General features: G+C 37.2%; 1 protein-coding gene across 5 annotated transcripts in view; it reads right to left on the bottom strand.

Moving 5' to 3' along the window:
- Nucleotides 1-18,715, bottom strand: part of reln (reelin) — a 154,080-nt gene that overhangs the window by 94,764 nt on the left and 40,601 nt on the right. For all 5 annotated transcript variants that reach the window (XM_016680552.1, XM_016680549.1, XM_016680550.1 and 2 more), the window contains exon 3: nt 5,475-5,613. In XM_016680552.1, the coding sequence (XP_016536038.1) occupies nt 5,475-5,613 (139 nt within the window). The remainder of the gene's footprint in view (nt 1-5,474; nt 5,614-18,715) is intronic.

Here is an 18,715-nt window from a genome sequence, read left to right as displayed (position 1 = left end):
GGGTAGGTGTAAAAATACCCACTCCTTTAAACGTAAAAATATACTTTAAAGTTGTTTTTCTTTTGCTTGCTTTTGGCTTCAAATTATTTTTTGTTTTTAAGTTTGTTTATTATTTTATTACACTCAATTAAGTAAAACTCAAACATTCATGCAATTATGACTATAAATGTTTAATTTCAGGCTTTTAATACCTAATCTGCAAAAAATGGATGGATGGATGGACAACAGTTAATTACAACACTTAAAAAACAGGACTAGAAATAAATCCTGAAATTTTTTTTTATAATTTTCTAGACTTGGAAAATGCTTTGAATTTCAGAAATTTGCAAATATGCTTGACCCTATGTTTGAACAAGAGTCCTTAATCAAGTGATACAAATAATTGGTAAAGAAATCCTAAATTAATCAATAAATTTAAATCTGAAATATTTTTTAAAATTGGACATTATAATATTCAGATTTTTGCTTTATCTTCCACATTTATTCCTCAATGGTCTGTATCCATGACAAATATTTTCTTATCTTCAGCCAATTATTTCTTTCCTGGCTTAACATTTCCAGTAAACCTTCATGCACCCTGCGGCCAGAGGCCTTTGAGGACCTTTAATAAGGATGAAAGGTCATTAAGTAGTGGCTTTATGATAAAACAGAGTCAACTGATTGACTTGAATACAAACAAATCAATGGAGCAGACTAATAACTGGGTAAATTAGGAGCCCTGGGAAAGATAGGTCAGGTCTCATGCCAGGACTGTGAACCTGACAAACAGAAAGATGTCTGATATTTTGTCAGATCTAGTCAATCTAGTGGATTCACAGAACATTTGCGAACTTTATTATGCAAATTAATTGACAAACTCGTTAAAACATCAATTTCAGTAAGCCTTTTTTGGTTAAAGGTGACCTATCATGTTTTTTTTTAACACGTTAGAATGGATGTATGGGCTATAAAAGACTTGTTCATTACATTTACTGCACAAAATCATTATCAGATTGTTATTTCTGCCTTTTCCTTTCAGAATGATTGTTATTTTAGGGCTTCTTGTCACTTTAAATCCAAATAAGCTACAGTTGGCCATGCCCCCAAACTCAATGTTTACACTCACATGTGAAAACGGCTGCAAACAGATGTGCAATTATATAGCCTTACAACCAACAAGAATACATTAAACAGCTCATACAGCTTTAAAACCAGCTAACCAAACGTGCTGGAACTCAGCTTAGGTTGCTAGGTAACTGAACTAGGCTGCACTGGGGTTGCTAGGTAACGGAGCTAGGCTTCCCTGGGGTTGCTAACAGCGCAGTGTCTGCTGATTTGTGACATTACATTTGGATGGTTTGTTAAACCTTTTCCAGACACCAAAAATCATAAACTTATTGGTAAGAACCAGCTGGGTGGGTTTTTAAGTGCTTAGGTTGTTTTTAGAAGCAGTAGAAACCTAAATGGAAGTACAAAAATGAGCTAAATATGAGTTTTGCATAATAGATTCAGATCTGCAACTCCGTGTAAGAAAAATGGCAGCCATTTTTATCAAAATCCACAAAGTTAGGTTATTCAAGCAGTACAAATTACCAGGTAAAGTTTACTTTAAAGAGTGTTGGTTACAAATGCTTCACGTTTACTCCAAAAATACAGCATTCATTTGAAAAAATAGCCACTATCCATCAGCCTCCCCCACCACCAGATACAACCAACTTCCAGGTTAATAGTTTTTCCTTTCCCATCCAGAATTTCAGACATAATACCTCAAGTCTGGTGACGAGATTAAAAAACCTTTGACTTAAGGTATTCTGCCACCACATACACATTCAATGACGGTGAGTACAGAGCTGATATTCGACATCCCATGCCTGCCACAGAAATTGTTTGCAGAAACATGCTTTGGCTCGTTTCAGTGTCTGCCTCAGCTGTGACAGTAGTGTAAAACAAAACACTTTCCAGAAAGAGTCCAACATTGTTTCAGTGAGGTTTCCGTAGAGCAATAACTTTTGGATGAATGTGTGCTCTCCACCTTCCTCCGTCTCTTCTTCTTCTTCTCATCTGTTCTCCAAGGCCTTGCCTTCTCTTTTGGTGGCAATTTACAGCCATCCAGAAAATTAATTCTTTTGGATGCCCACATCACTGCACTCTATCACTCAGCTGCAAGTGATATGTTACCAGGGACAATCCCACAATATCGGCCATAAAACTGCTCACAGGGCCCATATTAATGCAGAGGTGGACCCGTTCCAGCCTTCTGAAGGACAGAGCATGTCTGGATCTTCAATTTAAACACTTCTTGGCTCGGCTTGCAGAAAACACTCTTTGTATCAATCAAGGCATGATGAAACTTATTACTTTTTTAGTATTATGTGCAGGGAAGTGAAATGAGATTTTGCAAACACTTTTACCAAATCAGATGTCGTGCACAAACTATCTATAACTGTGTTTTCATCTGTGCATTTTGAAGAATCGCATTAAAGAAGGTTGATGGAAATGGCAAAATCTGAAAAAACGTCCTAAAAAAAAGTTTGTTACATTCGCTTGGATTTTCTGAAAGAGGAAATTGAAATACAATTGCTGAATAAGTTCTGATGCACCGATCCACTTTTTTCACTTTTGATACCGGTGCAGATATTTGAGGTTTAGCAACGGCTGATACTGATCCAAATTGACTTAAAATGCATGTTATTTTTCAAAACACAAACATAAATGTACTGAATTACAAATCTATTTGATAACTCTGCACCAGTAGCGCTCACTTAAATACACCAATAGCTTCACAAACTTAACAAATTCAACTTTAATTTGTTCAGTCTGTGCAGTTAAGAGTATAACAGCCAATGTAAAATAAACAATAAATCAAAACTCTTATCATGATAAGACATTTTTCACCATAAATGATAAACAATACAATAAAATTCCCACACCTAATGGCAACAGGACTAATTTGCATTTTCTTTTTTGGGACATTTCTTAAAATTCACTCAAAACTTGTGTTGCAATTGAATGGAAACCAGGCATATGACTGACAGAGAAACAGTTCTCTCACCAGAGTAGAGAGAACTGTGTTTCCATTACAGATATGCGCAAAACTTTGTCGATATTCAACTAATATTAAGAAACACAATTAAAATCAAATGTGAATCGGTCTGTTCACATATGTCATTTAAAAAACATGCTGCGCCGTCATCCTCCTACCACTTCCTGTCGTCTTCTTTGTCTTTTCCGCCAGTATTAACATCCAGTTGCTGATCTCATGACTTGTCTGATGCGGAAAAAGTGTTTCCATTGCAGTTTTGCAAAATAAACCAATTTCTATATGGCTGAAAAACCACTAGCGGAAAAATCTTTTATTGAAAATTTTTTAGTTTTTCCGGAATTGCCATGTTTCCATTTTCGTAATTACAATTTGCACAATTTTACGGTCAATGGAAATGCAGCTACTGACGGCTCAGTCTTGGAATATTTTCTGCAGCACCAAACGTGGCCCACGTTTTGGTTAAATACCCACATGTATGATGAATTCCTCCCATGAGACACAAGAGAGTCACTCTGGAAAGCAAGATGAAGACAACAGAGTCCAGTAATCATGTCTGCATGTATTTTTGAGAAGCGTTTCCAGTCAGATGGAGTGCAAAGGACTGACTTTGATAAGGTCAACTGCAGGGACTCCGATTGCCATACAGTTGTCCAGCTGTCATCAGCACCTCTGCAGTTTCACATGCATGCACACACAAGTCCTCAGACAAAAACAAACCCGCGCAAGCCAACACACAAGCTTGACAGTAAAAGTGAGTTGGCAGCTGGAAAAAGCCAGTAAATCCATTTATTATGGTGGATATCGTCTAACTGGCAGCTTTAATTTAGCAGAGCTGTCGTGTTGAATTGTTCTCCGTCAGTCGCTCTATAAAATTCTCAGTCTGAAAATTAGCTGAAACATTCCAGGAATTTAGCCAAGCAGTTTTTGAGTGTTGTAAAGAGATTCAGTAACGCGTCCAAAAAAAAAGAAAAGAGAAAGACTTTCAAGTTGGGTGGCAGTTCTCATCAATCCATGACATGTTGAGCCTCAGAGTAATGAGGTCAGAGCCCGGACGCTTAACCCAAACGTGTCGTATAAAGATGAACATTCCTCTGAATACATGGTTAGTTTTGCACTCCACAATTCTGTAACTTAAGGGAAAATTACAGAATTGAATAAGTGCTAGTTTCGACACAATAAAAGTACACTGTAAAACATTTACAGGTGGTTTAACTTAGAAAGTCCACCTGCTGCCTTGAAAATGCAATTTAAGGCAACAATAAAATTGTTTTGGTTTAAACTGAAATTAAAGTTCATGAAGTTGATTTAACAACAAGAGACAAGTTGTCTAAACTTTGTTTTGTAACTTCTTTAATCTTGAATTGTGAGTTTTAACTTAATGCTGCAACTTAAACCAAATAATTATTTTACAATATGCAAGAAAAAAAAATCTACCTTCATCTGGTTAAAGAGCCACATTTCTCTATTATTTACTCACAATATCAAGTTAAAATAAATACTGATTTTACTTTAGATTAATTTAAATTCTTGTTTCAAACTGCAGGAACAAAATTTCTGATATGATGATGAATTTTATTAAACATCCCAATGAATTCAGCTCAGAAACATTTAGTGAGATCAGGACATTATCCTCAAGCTTTGCTGACTGAGAATTGCATTAAAATGAACATTTGCCTTAATAAAACACCAGAGTCAGATCAACGTAACGCACTTCCACCTCAGGAGACAGAAACATGCCGCTATGCATTCTGGGAAATAGTTCCCACTGCTGTCTTTCTCTTCTTTCAGTTTTTTAAATGCTAAACTAAACTCAGTTTTTTCAACTCTTGGAGGTTTGACTAAATTAATAAGAAGTAACACAACTTACTGCTGTAAGTTTATCTTTCACAAACTCACATTTAGGTTCAAAATCTGAAACTGGATAAATTTATTTGACTTAAAGAGTAAAAGATAGTAGACACAACTACATGTGGCCCATTTGTTTTACAGTGTTGAGACTTGGTTGAAGGTTGACACTAAAGCTGCACATAGATTCAAAATTAACAGAAATATTTGGATCAAAGCACATTAAGCCTGACCAACATCTAAATCCTGTCGTGAACCTGTGACAAGGATTGCGTTCACATAGCTCAGCCGACGCAGAGAACGAGAAAAAAGTGGTTTTGAGTTGTTCTTTAAGGGTTTTTCTACATTATTTTCCCTCCAGCATCGTGGGCTTGCACAAAATTTCCGGATGTAAACACTAAGATGCAGGGGGACCTCAGGAGGAAAAGCACAATTTAAGCCGCTCTCAGCTTTTCTGGTTTAGCATGGAGCTTAAAGTCATTAACAAATAAGTTTGTAACGTCCATGTCTGGAGCAGCAGCTGTAAAGGTGCCAGCAAATCCACCCATCTGCACCGCTTTCTCTCGGTTTTATTCTTTTCTTTGTGTGAACCTGACAGCAGACTTACAGGAAATTGACGCAGCCGGTGCCTGGCGGCGGGGCGATCCAGACGAAACTGAAGCTGGTGGAGGGCTGATGGCTGACATGAGAGGCCACAACACTGCAGACGAACTGGGTTCCAGCAAACTGGCGATCTGGTATCACACCTGGAACACAACAGAGAAGAAGAAGAAGAAAAGATTAACGGAAAGAGCAACAAGAAGATTCATAGGAGACGAAGTTAACCGACTAAACAAACCCCATGTATGAAATTTAAACGCTTCGATAATATTTGGTTAGTTTTAAATACCCAATAAACCCAGTTTCTTTGTACTTATTTTGCTCTTCCACCCATCAGTGATGATATTCAGTTATTTTTTTTTACCTCAAGTTTGTTTTTTCATCTTTATTTTTTTACATTCACCGTCTTCTTTTTGCTCCATCTCTCCCCTCTTTTTTTCCTCAAAATGCGTCTTTACACTTTGCTCTGTAACACCGCTCTTATTAATGTGCGTCCTGGTTTGGCTATTATTGCATAGCTGGAAAGACATCATGTCACACAATCTTTCCTTTATATGGAAAACGGCAAGGCCAGGACACCACCAAACGCGTCAATCAATCTTCAGACATCCTGAACGGCTGAATAATTTACTGTCCCTAAACGAGACACCTAAGCTGTGCAGCAGCAAAAACAACCATTTCTCAAACTGAAAAGCTTTTTTTTTATTCAAATAGTCGGTGAACTTCGGTCCTGTGCAAACAGAATAAGTTTATCCAGTTCAGGGTTTCTGATGCAGGAAGAAACAGTACTTTGAAAAAACATCCATAAGTCTTGAAACTTTTCATCATACTACAACTACAAACATCAGTCCAGGTTATTAGGATCTCATGTGATACACAAACAAAGCAGAGCCAAGTATACAGAAAAACACATTTCTAAAAAACATTTCTTTAAATAAAATCCTGAAAAATGTGACATGTTGCTGTGAAGCAATGCTGCTCTGCAGGATATCATTGAAATTATAGCCGCACGTCTTATTGTGAATGTTAACAGCTTTGCACATCTGGAGATTTTAAATTGCTCTTTTTTGCAGCAAAGTTCAAGTTCAGTCAGGTTGGATGTTGGAACAAGACATTTGATTTGTGATATTATCTTATAACAAGACAAGACTTGTACTTCTTCATCAATATTAAGGAATTATTGACTTAAAACAATATAAGTCAATTATTGACTTTACACAGTTTTTAGTTTTTTCTTATTTCACGTGTACTAAGATATTTCCACTAGAAACTAGACAAAGTTCTTGGTAAGATTTTGTGTTTTTGATGTGCAGCTAAAGATGTTACTCTGTAGTGTAGCACAATTATTTACTACTTTGCTTTATTCTCATAAAACCCTGTAAGACCAAATCAAATTTAACGGGTTTAACATGATAACAAGTGCAAAGGGTGTCAATAATTTTGCAAGGCTCTTGTACGCTGAAAGCTGCAGAACCTTTTCGTCGTCTTAATAAAATCTCACTTCACTGAAAATGTAATCAGCTGTGATTAATAACACTGAGTTTTAATATCCTTAGAATCAATGTGCAGATCAATATGCACTGAGGGTGTGAGTGTGTGTCTGAAAACTAATTTTCCGAAACAGAAATATTTACACCCACTTTTGGCAGGAATAAGACTGACCTCTCGGTTGAGCATTTATAAACACACTCCTAATGTTAGCAGTGTGTTAGTGTGTGAATGTGCTTGGTAATTTCATTGCTTTAAATTTCTGCTCTTGTGTTTGTGTGCCTGACACAAACAGACCTCGTTATCATTGCTGTTGGCGAAACAAACATGTTTGTACATCGCGCACCATTTATTAATTAGGATTTCTATTGAGTTTTTATGTTTTGGGGGTTTTTTTATAACATGAAAAAGAAAAAGGAATTAATTTTCAACTGCAAGTCAAGATGACAAATATACTGACGCAATAACATTTACAACCTTTTCACAGGACATGTGTACATGCAGTGTGTGGTCCTAATGTGTCAGATTTATGAGGCAGAGAGCAAAAGCTGCCCTTAACCATGCTAACGAGGTGCTGGAGTGTAATGACAGAATGAGATGTAATCACCCAGTAATAGTGCGGCTGTTCTCCATTCACCTTGCCTTCAACCTCTCGGCTTAATGGTTGCAATTTATCGTAGGCATAACCCAACACATAAACATTCAAACAAGGGTTAAAGGAACTTTATATTAGAGTGAAGTCAGCCTTGGAAGCTGGATTTTCCACATATGCCACACAGACAATCCAAGACTTAATCAATGAATTATAAGGAAATGCAAGTCAAAACCTGCCATGTGACCTATGTGAGGAAGTTGCATTATCTGACTGAAACATCCCGAAAAGAGAAGTTTTAAATTTAAGGTGTCTTACAACATTGGAATGTACTGAATTGCAAAAACACCAAATCTTAGCAGGTATTTTTGGCTAGTTTCTACTGCTTATGTCTTGGTACAATTGAAATAAAACTGACTTGCATGTAATTTTTCAGGAATAGCTGCATTTTCATTGACCATATGACTGCACAAATTGGAATTGGACAAATAAATTTCCTTGCCAGAAACATGCCAGTTTCTCTAAAAATCACGTTTTTGATGACATGATTTTGCTAAAAGTTTTTTTTAGTTTAATCAAGATTGGTGTATTTCACAAAATTGCAATGGAAACAATTATTTTGGACAACACGAGTCACGTGATCAACAACCGGATATTACGACTGCTGGAAAAGCAAACAACAGGAAGTGGAAGAGAATTATGGCACGGCATGATTTTTAATGACGTATCACAGGAACAAACTTATTCGCATTTGATTGTGGTTTTTTTTTGTCTTGTTTTGTTTTACATTAATGGCTTATCAACAGAGTTTTGCACACATTTGTAATGGAAACACAGCTGATGATTTGTCATTTTCAAATGGCCAACTGTTGCAATACAGATCAGAAAATGTAAATACACTGCAAAAACATAAAAGTTTACTAAATATTTTTGTGCAAATGTCTTAGTTTTCTTATTTCAAGGTAAACTTTGACATTTTTACACAACAGCTTAGTCATTAATTCCTTAATATTGCTGAAAAAGTACTGCTACCTAGTACTTTTAGCATGAGAAAAATCTTATAACTAAAATATGTCAGAGGAACAAGTACCATTTCATCACTATAAAGGATTATTGCCTTAAAACAAGCTCCTATATTTTGCTTAAAGGTAACTTGTCAGTTAGTTTTGTCTTATTTCAAATCAACTAAGATAGTTGCACTAGAAACTAGACCAAAATTACTTGGTAAGATTTTGTTTTTGCAGTACATTGAGTGATTAAAAATGTAGCTGTTGAGTCAAAGAAAAGAGATGGAAATTATACTTTTGAAAAAATTATGAAAATGCAAAAAGGAAAAACATAAAACAGAGAGCAAAATGCACATTTTAGAAGTTCGTCAGAGAAGTAAGCTAAAGGTCTGGTTTCGGGGAAGCAGGGAGCGGTTAGGCAGAGGTGAAGATGAAAAGGCAGCCTGATGCACTTCAGGACACAGCAGCACTGGGACTTGACTCTGCTCATCGAATTTCTATTCCCACATGAAAAATATACCAAGGCGTAAAAAATGCAAATAACAGTCCCTCTCTCCTTTCATGTCTGAGAGCGGAGAGTTAGAAGAAGAGCAGGAAGAAATCCCCATTATTCAGCGTGATCCAAATCCCAACTGTCCAGAGGAGCAACAAGGTTTAGTGAACTTGGACCGGAGAAAAACCTCCAACATTCCTGGTTCTGTCCAGAGAATAAGCAGAGAAATGCATAAGCTGTTTTGCAACTGTGAAATAAAATCTGTTGCAAAGCTCTCTCCATGCATATCAGCACCTGGGTTGCATCAGCTGAACACATTTCTCTCTCCTTGTTTAAGTTTCCTTGGGATTTAACATTCTCAGCAGCCAAGATGCTTTTTTTTCTTCCTTCCTCTTGATTTATCTTTCGTCAATGTTGTGTCAATCTGGTCAAAATCTATCAGTGATTTAATCAAAAAGAAACTAGATGCATTTTTTCTTTGAAAGCAGTTCCAGATGACAAGCAAACATTAAAATTACATGAATTTGATTGATTTTGTTGATACACAAACACAGTCGAAGGGCAAAGAACTGAAGAATCCTTGACCTTATTAAGCAGATTTTACAGCCATTGTTCGCAGCCCACAAACATCTTAAGACTCAGGAAAAGTTTGTTTTCGAGTTTAAAGAAAACAAAATGCTTTAAACATCTGAATGTGTTTTCTGTGCAGAGCATGTTGTTCCGAACAACATGCTCTGCACAACATCTAATTTGCCGCAGTGTTTTCCATATGAACTCCTGCAAGTGCAGTGGGAAGAAATCAGATACAAAATCCAGTTCTTCCACTTTCACACAAAGGCTAAAGTAGTTCTTCATTTGATAAGCAGCAACTTTTGCAAATTGTTCTGTGAACCCAATAATATGTAAGTTAAACATCTTCCTCTGACTTTTCATTCTCATCGAAAAAGTTGCAACTTCTTCAGGTTAACCAGTTGCTGTGCCAGTTACTCAGCAGGTTGTTGCTAGGTAACCAAAGAGTGAGTGAGTTGCTAGGCAACCAAAGAGTGAGTGAGTTGCTAGGTAACCAAAGAGTGAGTGAGTTAGTTGATTTCACCAACTTTTCAGCTAGGAGTGAGAGGTTGAGCAGCTAAAGCCTTTATTCTGCCTACATCCCCCAGAATGCTGTGCGGTTCTGGATCAGAGTTCAGTAAAATCATTGGATATTCTATAACACGTATTATGTATTGATATTGAGGACATGTCTATCACAATATATATATTATTGATTTATTGTCCAGACCTAGTAGAAGTCTATTTTTCAAAAATTTCTGGGTAGTGTGGACTTTGAAGTTGTCTCTGCTGTTATTAAAAAGCATATTTTTTTGTTCCTGAAAATGAACATTTTCAGAAAGCAAGAACTAATCAGTATCCTGGATACCAGAACATTGAAAAAAGACACTTGGGTTACATCCTACTCTGAGGGAGAGGGGATAGTCTGCTTTTACTTAATCAGATTAGACATTTGTAGCTTGAATCGTGTGTCCAAACGCCCCCTAATGAATTATCCACAGTAAAGGCTGTAAAGTGCTATAGAGCATCTAGCGTCAGTCAAATACGCAAATGCAAATACAAACACGCTCACACATGTAAACACATGCAAATCCTTCACATGCAGATTGGGCACTTATGAGCTGTCAGCAGTGATTAATGAAAGGGGAAGATGACCTGCTAACTCCCACAATATAACTCGGCCGAGCTTGTTTTATTAATATGAACCCCCCCCTACACACACACACGCGCACACACACACACACACCACACACACACACATCCACATGCAAACATGCTCCCAAACAAACTGAGTCGAAAACACAGGAAATGGGTGTGTTAGCATATTAAATGACCAACAGTGGATGTAGGAGTATCATCCTGACATGAATCTTTGAAGCTAATTACATGAATGTTTTTTAAGTTCCCATAAAAGTGGAGGAGGAAATTGACTGCCATTTGTTCATGTATATTCAGTCTGGCTATTTATCCATAAAAACTAGTTTTTTTTTGGTCAGTTATTTTTATACATAACTAAAAACATTAAGAACTGATGTCTAAAACAGCTCAAGCAGAAACAGGTCATTTTTATTAGTTGTGTAGTCTTAGAAAAAACAACAACACTGTAAAAACACACAATCTTACCAAGTATTTTTACTGTAGTTTCTGGTGCAAATATCTCGGTACAAATTAAATAAGACAAAACTAACTTTTTAGGAAGATATAGGAGCTTGTTTTTAAGTAAATAAATTGTTAATATTGATGAAAAAGTGCCAGTTCAACTGGCATATTATTTCACTTATAGGTCAAATGTCTAATACAAGTGAAAAAAAACTCAGTGGGAAAAGTAGTTGTTAATCAATATTAATTTAAAGTAAGCTCCTTTTCTTGTTGAAAGGTTAATTGCAAAATTGTTTTTCTTATTTCAAGTATACTAAAATATATGCACTGGAAACAAAGCTAAAAATACTTGGTACATTTTTGTGTTTTTGCTGCGAAAGAGAAAATGAAGCCTTAAATGTGTGCTTTTTAAAAAAAAATATATATATATATATCAACATTTTATTTGCAGTCTGATGGACTTTGTGGAGAAAAGCTCTAAAGCAAGTCAAATACATGGAGCGAGAAATCTCGTCGGTGCAGCAGATGGGCACTTGGTGGCTCAACCTGGCAGCAGCTGATCACTGTAGGACCAGCACGCTCTAACTGGCAATACAGCGAACATTTCTGCTTTATGGTGTGAGGATCCAAAGGGCAACTTATTTAAACTTATGAGCACAGTTACCAAATTCATGCACACCATTTGACATCTGGTGAGCATCAAATAGCTGCTTTATTTTCCTCTGAATCCATAAAATGTCCTTTAACTTTGTCTGGCTTGAGGGGCAATGGGAAGCCACCAGTCTGAGAGAACCATCTGTGTTTGGCTGGACTATATCAATGCCTGCTAAATGGTTTTAAAAATGCTTTCAAGATCATTGTAAAATATATCTTTATTGCCAGAGCTCTGTGTGACAGGAAAGCACATGATAAAATCAATTTATGCTCCGAGAGACAAGAAGAGTCAGGTTGTTTGTTCCTTTAAGCTAAAAGTAAATTAGTGAATTTATCTGGCTTTACTTTACAGAATTAATTGACAAGATTATACAAGCTTAATGAAATTGCATCATTTCTGCAGAATAACACTGATAATACTGTAAACACACGGCCTGATAAGCTGACACAAACACAGAAAGGAGAACAATCAGAACGACGCTACCAAGGCAGATTGCTTGGAGCGAAGGCCCACAATGCAGTGTAGTCTGGCCAGTTATGTTGGATTCAACAGAGAAAAGTGTAGATTATTTTAAAAAGATGAAGTTCATGAAAATACACAGAAAAACACAAAATCTTACCAAGTAATTTTGGTAAGATTTTGTATTTTTGCATTGTAAAATGGTAGAGAATCCTTTCCTACAGGATGCAGTGCATGTTGTCTCACACTGGCAGATAACAGCCGAATAACCAGATCCAATCTATAATTTTCCAGTTCAGACCTAAAAAGTACAACACCCTAAATAATTTGGAACGCAAGAAGCCCAATGTAGGGTCATATTCCATGCAGCAATTCTTAATACCTGTCATAAACTAACTGGAGCATTAACATGTGGTATTAAAACCCAGTGAATATATGGGAATCTGTCAAGGCGAAAATAATGGCTCCGTCAGCATGTTTCAAGAGAAGGCCACACAATGGGGACATAAATGATACATCACAACAGTACTGACAGCCTAAGCAGGGACCCCCATACGCTTTGTGCTTGCTGAATGATCCCATGCAATGTGTGTTGCTGCGCGCCTCACATTGCGTCGCATTCACTTCTTCCTTCCAGCGCCGTCTGCAGCTGGTCAGCCGGACGACTGCGGGGGCTCGCAGCGCATGACAACCCCACTCTGAGCCGCCATTGGCCAAAAAAGGGGATCCATCTCAGGAATTGCCAATCACGCTACCATGGAGACGGGTTGGAAACTTTGCGTTGATGGCAGGGGTCTGGCAACGCGCTGCCAGGAGGAAGCTGTGTGTTAATATGGGTGGCAAAAGATGCCAGTGGTCCGGGAGAAGTGGAGCGAGAAACTATGTGGGAAAATGAATGGATGTTTGCCACATGAATGGATTAAAGGAACTAGTAATGTTTAATGGATGGTGCTTTAAATTCAAGTGCCTTGGCACTTTGGAGAATTTCTATTAAACTGAGGGACATTCGAGTTGGTATTACCCCAGAGTTTAAAAGTGACGAGTTTCCTGTTACTGTTAACAAATCTTCAAAAATAAAAAAGACAACAAAACAAGCCGTTCGGGGAAGGAAGATGTGTTTTGATCTTCATAAGTCAAAAAATTGATACAAAAGAAGATAAAAATGGCAATAAACCAGAGGTCTGCAAACTTTACAAACCAAAGAGCGGTTTTTGTCCCAAGTCCTGCTAAGTAAAACTAGTTTAGACCCGCAAAAGTTACTTAAACTTTGCAAAGGGACAACTTGAAACTTTTCAATGCATATTTGCAATTGACCCTACACCTACGTCACTTAATCATTCAAAGCGCCATGATGGACGTCGGAAGTGAGGGAGAGGTCTTGAACAGAGCAACTGAAATTGTTTTCCCAAGTTGTTTTTGCCAGTTTATTCATGGCTTCTACTTGTTAGCATTGAGCTAATTTGTCCGTGAACGTAACTCGCCTGGTTGGGGCTCACAGACGGCGGGATTTATAAAAGTTGGAAACAGCTAGCTTAGAAACCGACCCATACCTCCTCCCTCCTGACGTGTTGATCAAATTACTGACTTTACCTGAATTCGCACCACGTGATTTAAATCACTGTGTCACAAACAGCGTTTTCCCTTAAACCGGAGCAACATTAAAAACATACAAAAGACGAGATGCTAACCAGTTTTTTCTATACATGCTAGGCTACATGACGGTGCGGCACTGTCTCCATGGTTACCAAGGGTTAGACGCGTATCTTCTCCTTAATGCAATAATTAATATCTTTCTAATCATATTTACTCATAACATAAATGAACGTTAATCTTCTTACCTTTTAAAAAGTGTTCGCTGCAAATCCGCAGTTACACTGCGGGCTGCCAGTCATTATGATTGACGGCTGATATCCATCACCGCCGTAACTTTCCTCATTAAAAGTTATAAAATAAAATGACAAGTTTGGTTTGCGTCCTTGTCTGTTTGTACAGCTGACTGCGCAGCACCCTGTGACCATTTTGACTGCGAAATCAACTAAATAAAAGCGATAGCAGGCTACCAGATGCGCAGGTTGTTTTGGCGTCCATCATGGCGCAGCGAGCTGAGTTTCGAAGAGAGTGACGTCACGTGCAAACGGTCATTTTGGAAATATGGTCATTTTAGAAGAACCACCATTTTATTTATTTTGTTTTAAAACCAAGACAAAATTGTTTACAAAAAGAATAGTGATACATTGTCTTTTGATATTTATAGAAAATATTTTAAACAAAGAAAGCACTTAGTTTTCAATGTAATGACTAGACAAACAAAAGTATTACTCATACTTGGGCCATTCTGTTGTGGAAATATCATGCAGCATTTATGGGTTTGCAAAAGCAAACTACTAAAATCTGCATTTCTTATATTAATTTTTTTAATCATTTTATTGGTTCGGCATTTTGTTAGCCATATTATTAAGAGCTATTTTGGAAACTCCAAAGAACCACTTGCAACTCTGGAGCCACAAGTTGAAGACTTCCTTCTGCAAACCTCCAACCAAATAAAATACAGGAAATCATGTAATAAAATGCAGTGCAGTCCTACATAAAACAGCAAAGATGATATGCATAAAGGGGACAGAAAACTTGTTCAAGATCAATTTCTTTGTCTGATTTTTGTGTGCTTCAGTTACTAATGTTGCCATGGGCAACTGCCCATATGGTCCATATCAAAAACTGCATCTGTGCCAAAGCACACCTTTTAGATTTAAACCACATTTTTTGAAAGGAATGCCTGGAGAAGGTTGTTTTCATACTGCAAAACCACAAAATCTCACCATGTATTTTTGTTTAGTTTCTAGTCCAAATATCTTAGTACACTTGAAATAAAAAAATAAATAACTTTCAAGTAACTTTAAAGCAAGATTTGGGAGTTTGTTTTAAGTCAATAATTCCTTAATATTGATTTAAAAATATGAATTCCACTGACAAATCATTTCACTTACAACATGTAAAAGAGGTGAAATAATGTGACAGTAGAACTAGTACTTTTTAAATAAATATTAAGGAATTATTGATTTTAAACAAGCTCATATATCTTGCTGAAAAATTCATTGTAAGTTAGTTTTGTCTTAATTTAAGTGTGTTCAGATAGTTGCACTAGGAACTAGGTAAGAATTTGTGTTTTTACAGTGCAGATATATATATATATATATATATACACACATAGTTGACAATTTTCTGCATCATTTATGTAACCATTAACAGTAACAGTTTCATCTGAATAAAACACACAAAGATAAAAAAAATTTTTTTTGGCAACAATGACTCCAGATGGTTCTCGTGATGAAAAATGATGAATATATAGGAAAACATTTCACATGCATATACAAACCCAAAATCTGAATTTTAAAGCCGTTTTGAAGAAACAGATGCAAATATGCATAAAAGTGAAACATGTTTATATTCATCCTAAGTTTGACTATAAGTGATTTAAACCAGCACATAATGTGTTTATTGTAAAAAAAAAAAAAAGAAAGAAACCCCAGCAAATCCTCAACTGAAATTTTAAATGTGCTTTAAGCTTTCATAAAACTAGAATTAGGCAAGAGATCAAGCAGAACGTTTATTATATACATGCTGACGGTGAAGCACTGCTGAAAGGTGTGACTGCAGAAACATTTCCGAAACTGCTGAGTGAGGCCCGGGAGAAGGGCCCACTGGAGGACGGCCAGCTTCGTGCCTGAAGACAAGCCGACGAAATTGGGCGGCAAAGTCAAAAAACAAATCTTCCCCATCCCCGACATCCTCCAGTTCTTCTTGAGCAAGAGTTTCTTCCTCTCGTTCTCCATCCATACATCAATCGGAGAGCGAAGCCCGTGAGCAGCTGCGTCCTGTGGGTGTGTGTCATTGTGGCTTGGCAGGCGCGCAGCCACAGCTTTACCGGCAGGCGCCTTGGCTAATTTGATTTTTAATTCAACAGGACTCCTCAGCTAATAGTTTGAGTTGGGGATTAATTAATCTGATATGACTTGTGCTAATTTCTTCCACCAGCCACCCTGCTCTCCACCCGTCAATGCAGCAAACAAACAAACTGCGTATGAAAGACAGAGACCTGGGGCGACAGGTGAGGAGTCAGTGGAAAGCCCTGGGAAAGCGTCGTACAATGGCTGTGAAGGGTGTGTACGCCCATTGTGTGCGTTTATGACGGGGCTTGGAGTTGCGCCTGGTCTGACCGAGAGGCGCTGGGAGGCAGCGGAATAATCACGGCGACAGACCGGCTCTCATAAGGAGGGAAAAACAAGGAGAAGGTCAGAAACTTTCCTCTGCCAGAATATGGGTCAGAGAGGATCTGGGTGAGTTTTGAGAAACTCTCTGCTGCAAATAAAACATGAAAAGGTGATAATTTAAATTCAGAGAGGGATTTGTTTAAACTGTTTTTATTAGTCATTTTTTGTCATCACTTTCTCTGACTATTGCTTAAAACCGAAAAAATTAAAAATTCATTTTTTTTTAGAAAACCAAATAAAATAATAAAAAATATTTTTAAAGGTGACCTATTATCCTGAATTGAACAGGTTAGAATCAGTCTTCTAACCTGTTCAAAACATGTTCTTTACATTTTTTGCACAAAATCATTCTTAGATATTATTATGCATATTTTAAGTTCCAGTCAGAATGAGCTGTTTTAGAGAGTCTTATTACCAATAAGCTGCTGCTTACCACACCCACCAACTCAACGTTTACACTCACATAAAAATGGCTCCAAAACATGCACAATTATACAACTATGCATCCATGAAAAGCAGAAGTGGTGCTTCCTGCACAACCAACAAGAATCCAGCAGGTGGTTTCTGGATAGCAAGTCAACATCAAAACACTTGTCTTTTCCAGAAGCCATTGTACACCGCATACAGCGGTAAAACCTGCAGACCAAATGTTCTGGAAGTTCAGGTTGGGTTGCTAGGTAACAGGCTGGGCTTTGCTGGGGTTGCTAGGTAACATGGCAGTGCTCTTCAAATGCTACTTACCAAACTGGGAGGTTTTTGGGAACTTATTGCTAAAACTAATAAGAAAAAAAAAAAAAACAAAAAACTGAACTAATAAAAAAAAAAAAAAAAAAAAACGGCTGGATGCTTAGCTGTTTTTGGGAGCAGCAGAGACCCAAATGGAAGTATAAAAATGTCCAAAGGGTTTGGAGGTAAGAAAAAGTCTGACGAAAAAAGTTTCATTCCTTTAAGGGAAAATATGAATCAACAAAAGACCAATAAAAATGTAAAACAGGAAGTTGCTTTAATAACTTAACACTCTTTTTTCTTCTTAACCAAACTAAATGAGCAACTTAACCTCACTTTTTTCTTCCACACAACTTTCATGTCTATGTGGCCTACCTTCAACGTGTCCATGTCAGTGACATTTCTTCCTTATTGATCTAATGTATCCAAGATTTTCTGATTAACCGAATTTCATAATTACTAGTTATTAATGATCAAAATTACCAAAAATTTATTAATTTCTATGCACCTGCCTGTCATGGAACTAAATAGCAGATCAGGTTCATCACAGAAACTTTTAGCAAAAGGTACAATCAGGGACTTAAGGGGAGAAATCCTCCTGCGAACAGAATCCCGGAGCACTTAAACTGTTTAAAAGTGGGTAGACTTGAGAGCAGCTCAGTTGGCAAGCACGAATTTGTAAAATCACACGTACGGTTTGCCTCAGAAACCCACACACTTGCAAGGTGCCTGTGGAAGCACAGAATTTAAAAAGTTTTACATCACCAAACAACAAAGATCCATTTCAAAGTCAGCTTCCCTCAGTGTTGAAATGATGCAAACCCACTGGTGTTCACAGAAATGTGTCGAAACGGGCGGCGTTTTCAGTCGATGCTCTCCCCGTCTTTCTTCCATCCATATTTCTCTCCAGTTCTCTTTGACATGTAACCAGCCTCTCCGCACGGTTAGAAAATAACTTAGCTCTGCTCGAAAGAGACCACACATGGGAGAAACAACCTACGCCTGCTGCTCTCTCCTGCAGCAAAAAAAAATAAAAATAAAAAGAGTGCCCAACAGCTCACAGGCTGCTTTGAAATCTCTATCACAGTGAGTTTGGCTCCCGCCTTCCTGTTTCTGCTTTCTCGGTTACCCTGAACCTCCTTACCATACATTTAGATGCAAAAAAATACAGCAGGAAAAGGACAATGCCCAGCATGAGCATACAAATTTATGTGGGGTCAAAGCTTTAAAAATCCATAAAAAACACCAACATTCACACACACACAAAATCTTACCAAGTTTACAGTGCAAATATCTTTGTTCACTTGAAATAACCTAACTTAAAACAAACTTTTCAGCAAGATAAGCTTTATTTGTGTAAATAAGTCCTTAATATTGATAATTCCACTAGAAGTTTTTTCCACTTATAAAAA

This window comes from Poecilia formosa, unplaced genomic scaffold (assembly GCF_000485575.1).
Source record: "Poecilia formosa unplaced genomic scaffold, Poecilia_formosa-5.1.2 Scaffold246, whole genome shotgun sequence".
In the NCBI taxonomy this organism is placed as follows: domain Eukaryota; kingdom Metazoa; phylum Chordata; class Actinopteri; order Cyprinodontiformes; family Poeciliidae; genus Poecilia; species Poecilia formosa.
Note: the sequence above shows the minus strand (reverse complement) of the source record. Positions and strands in the feature narration are given on the sequence as shown.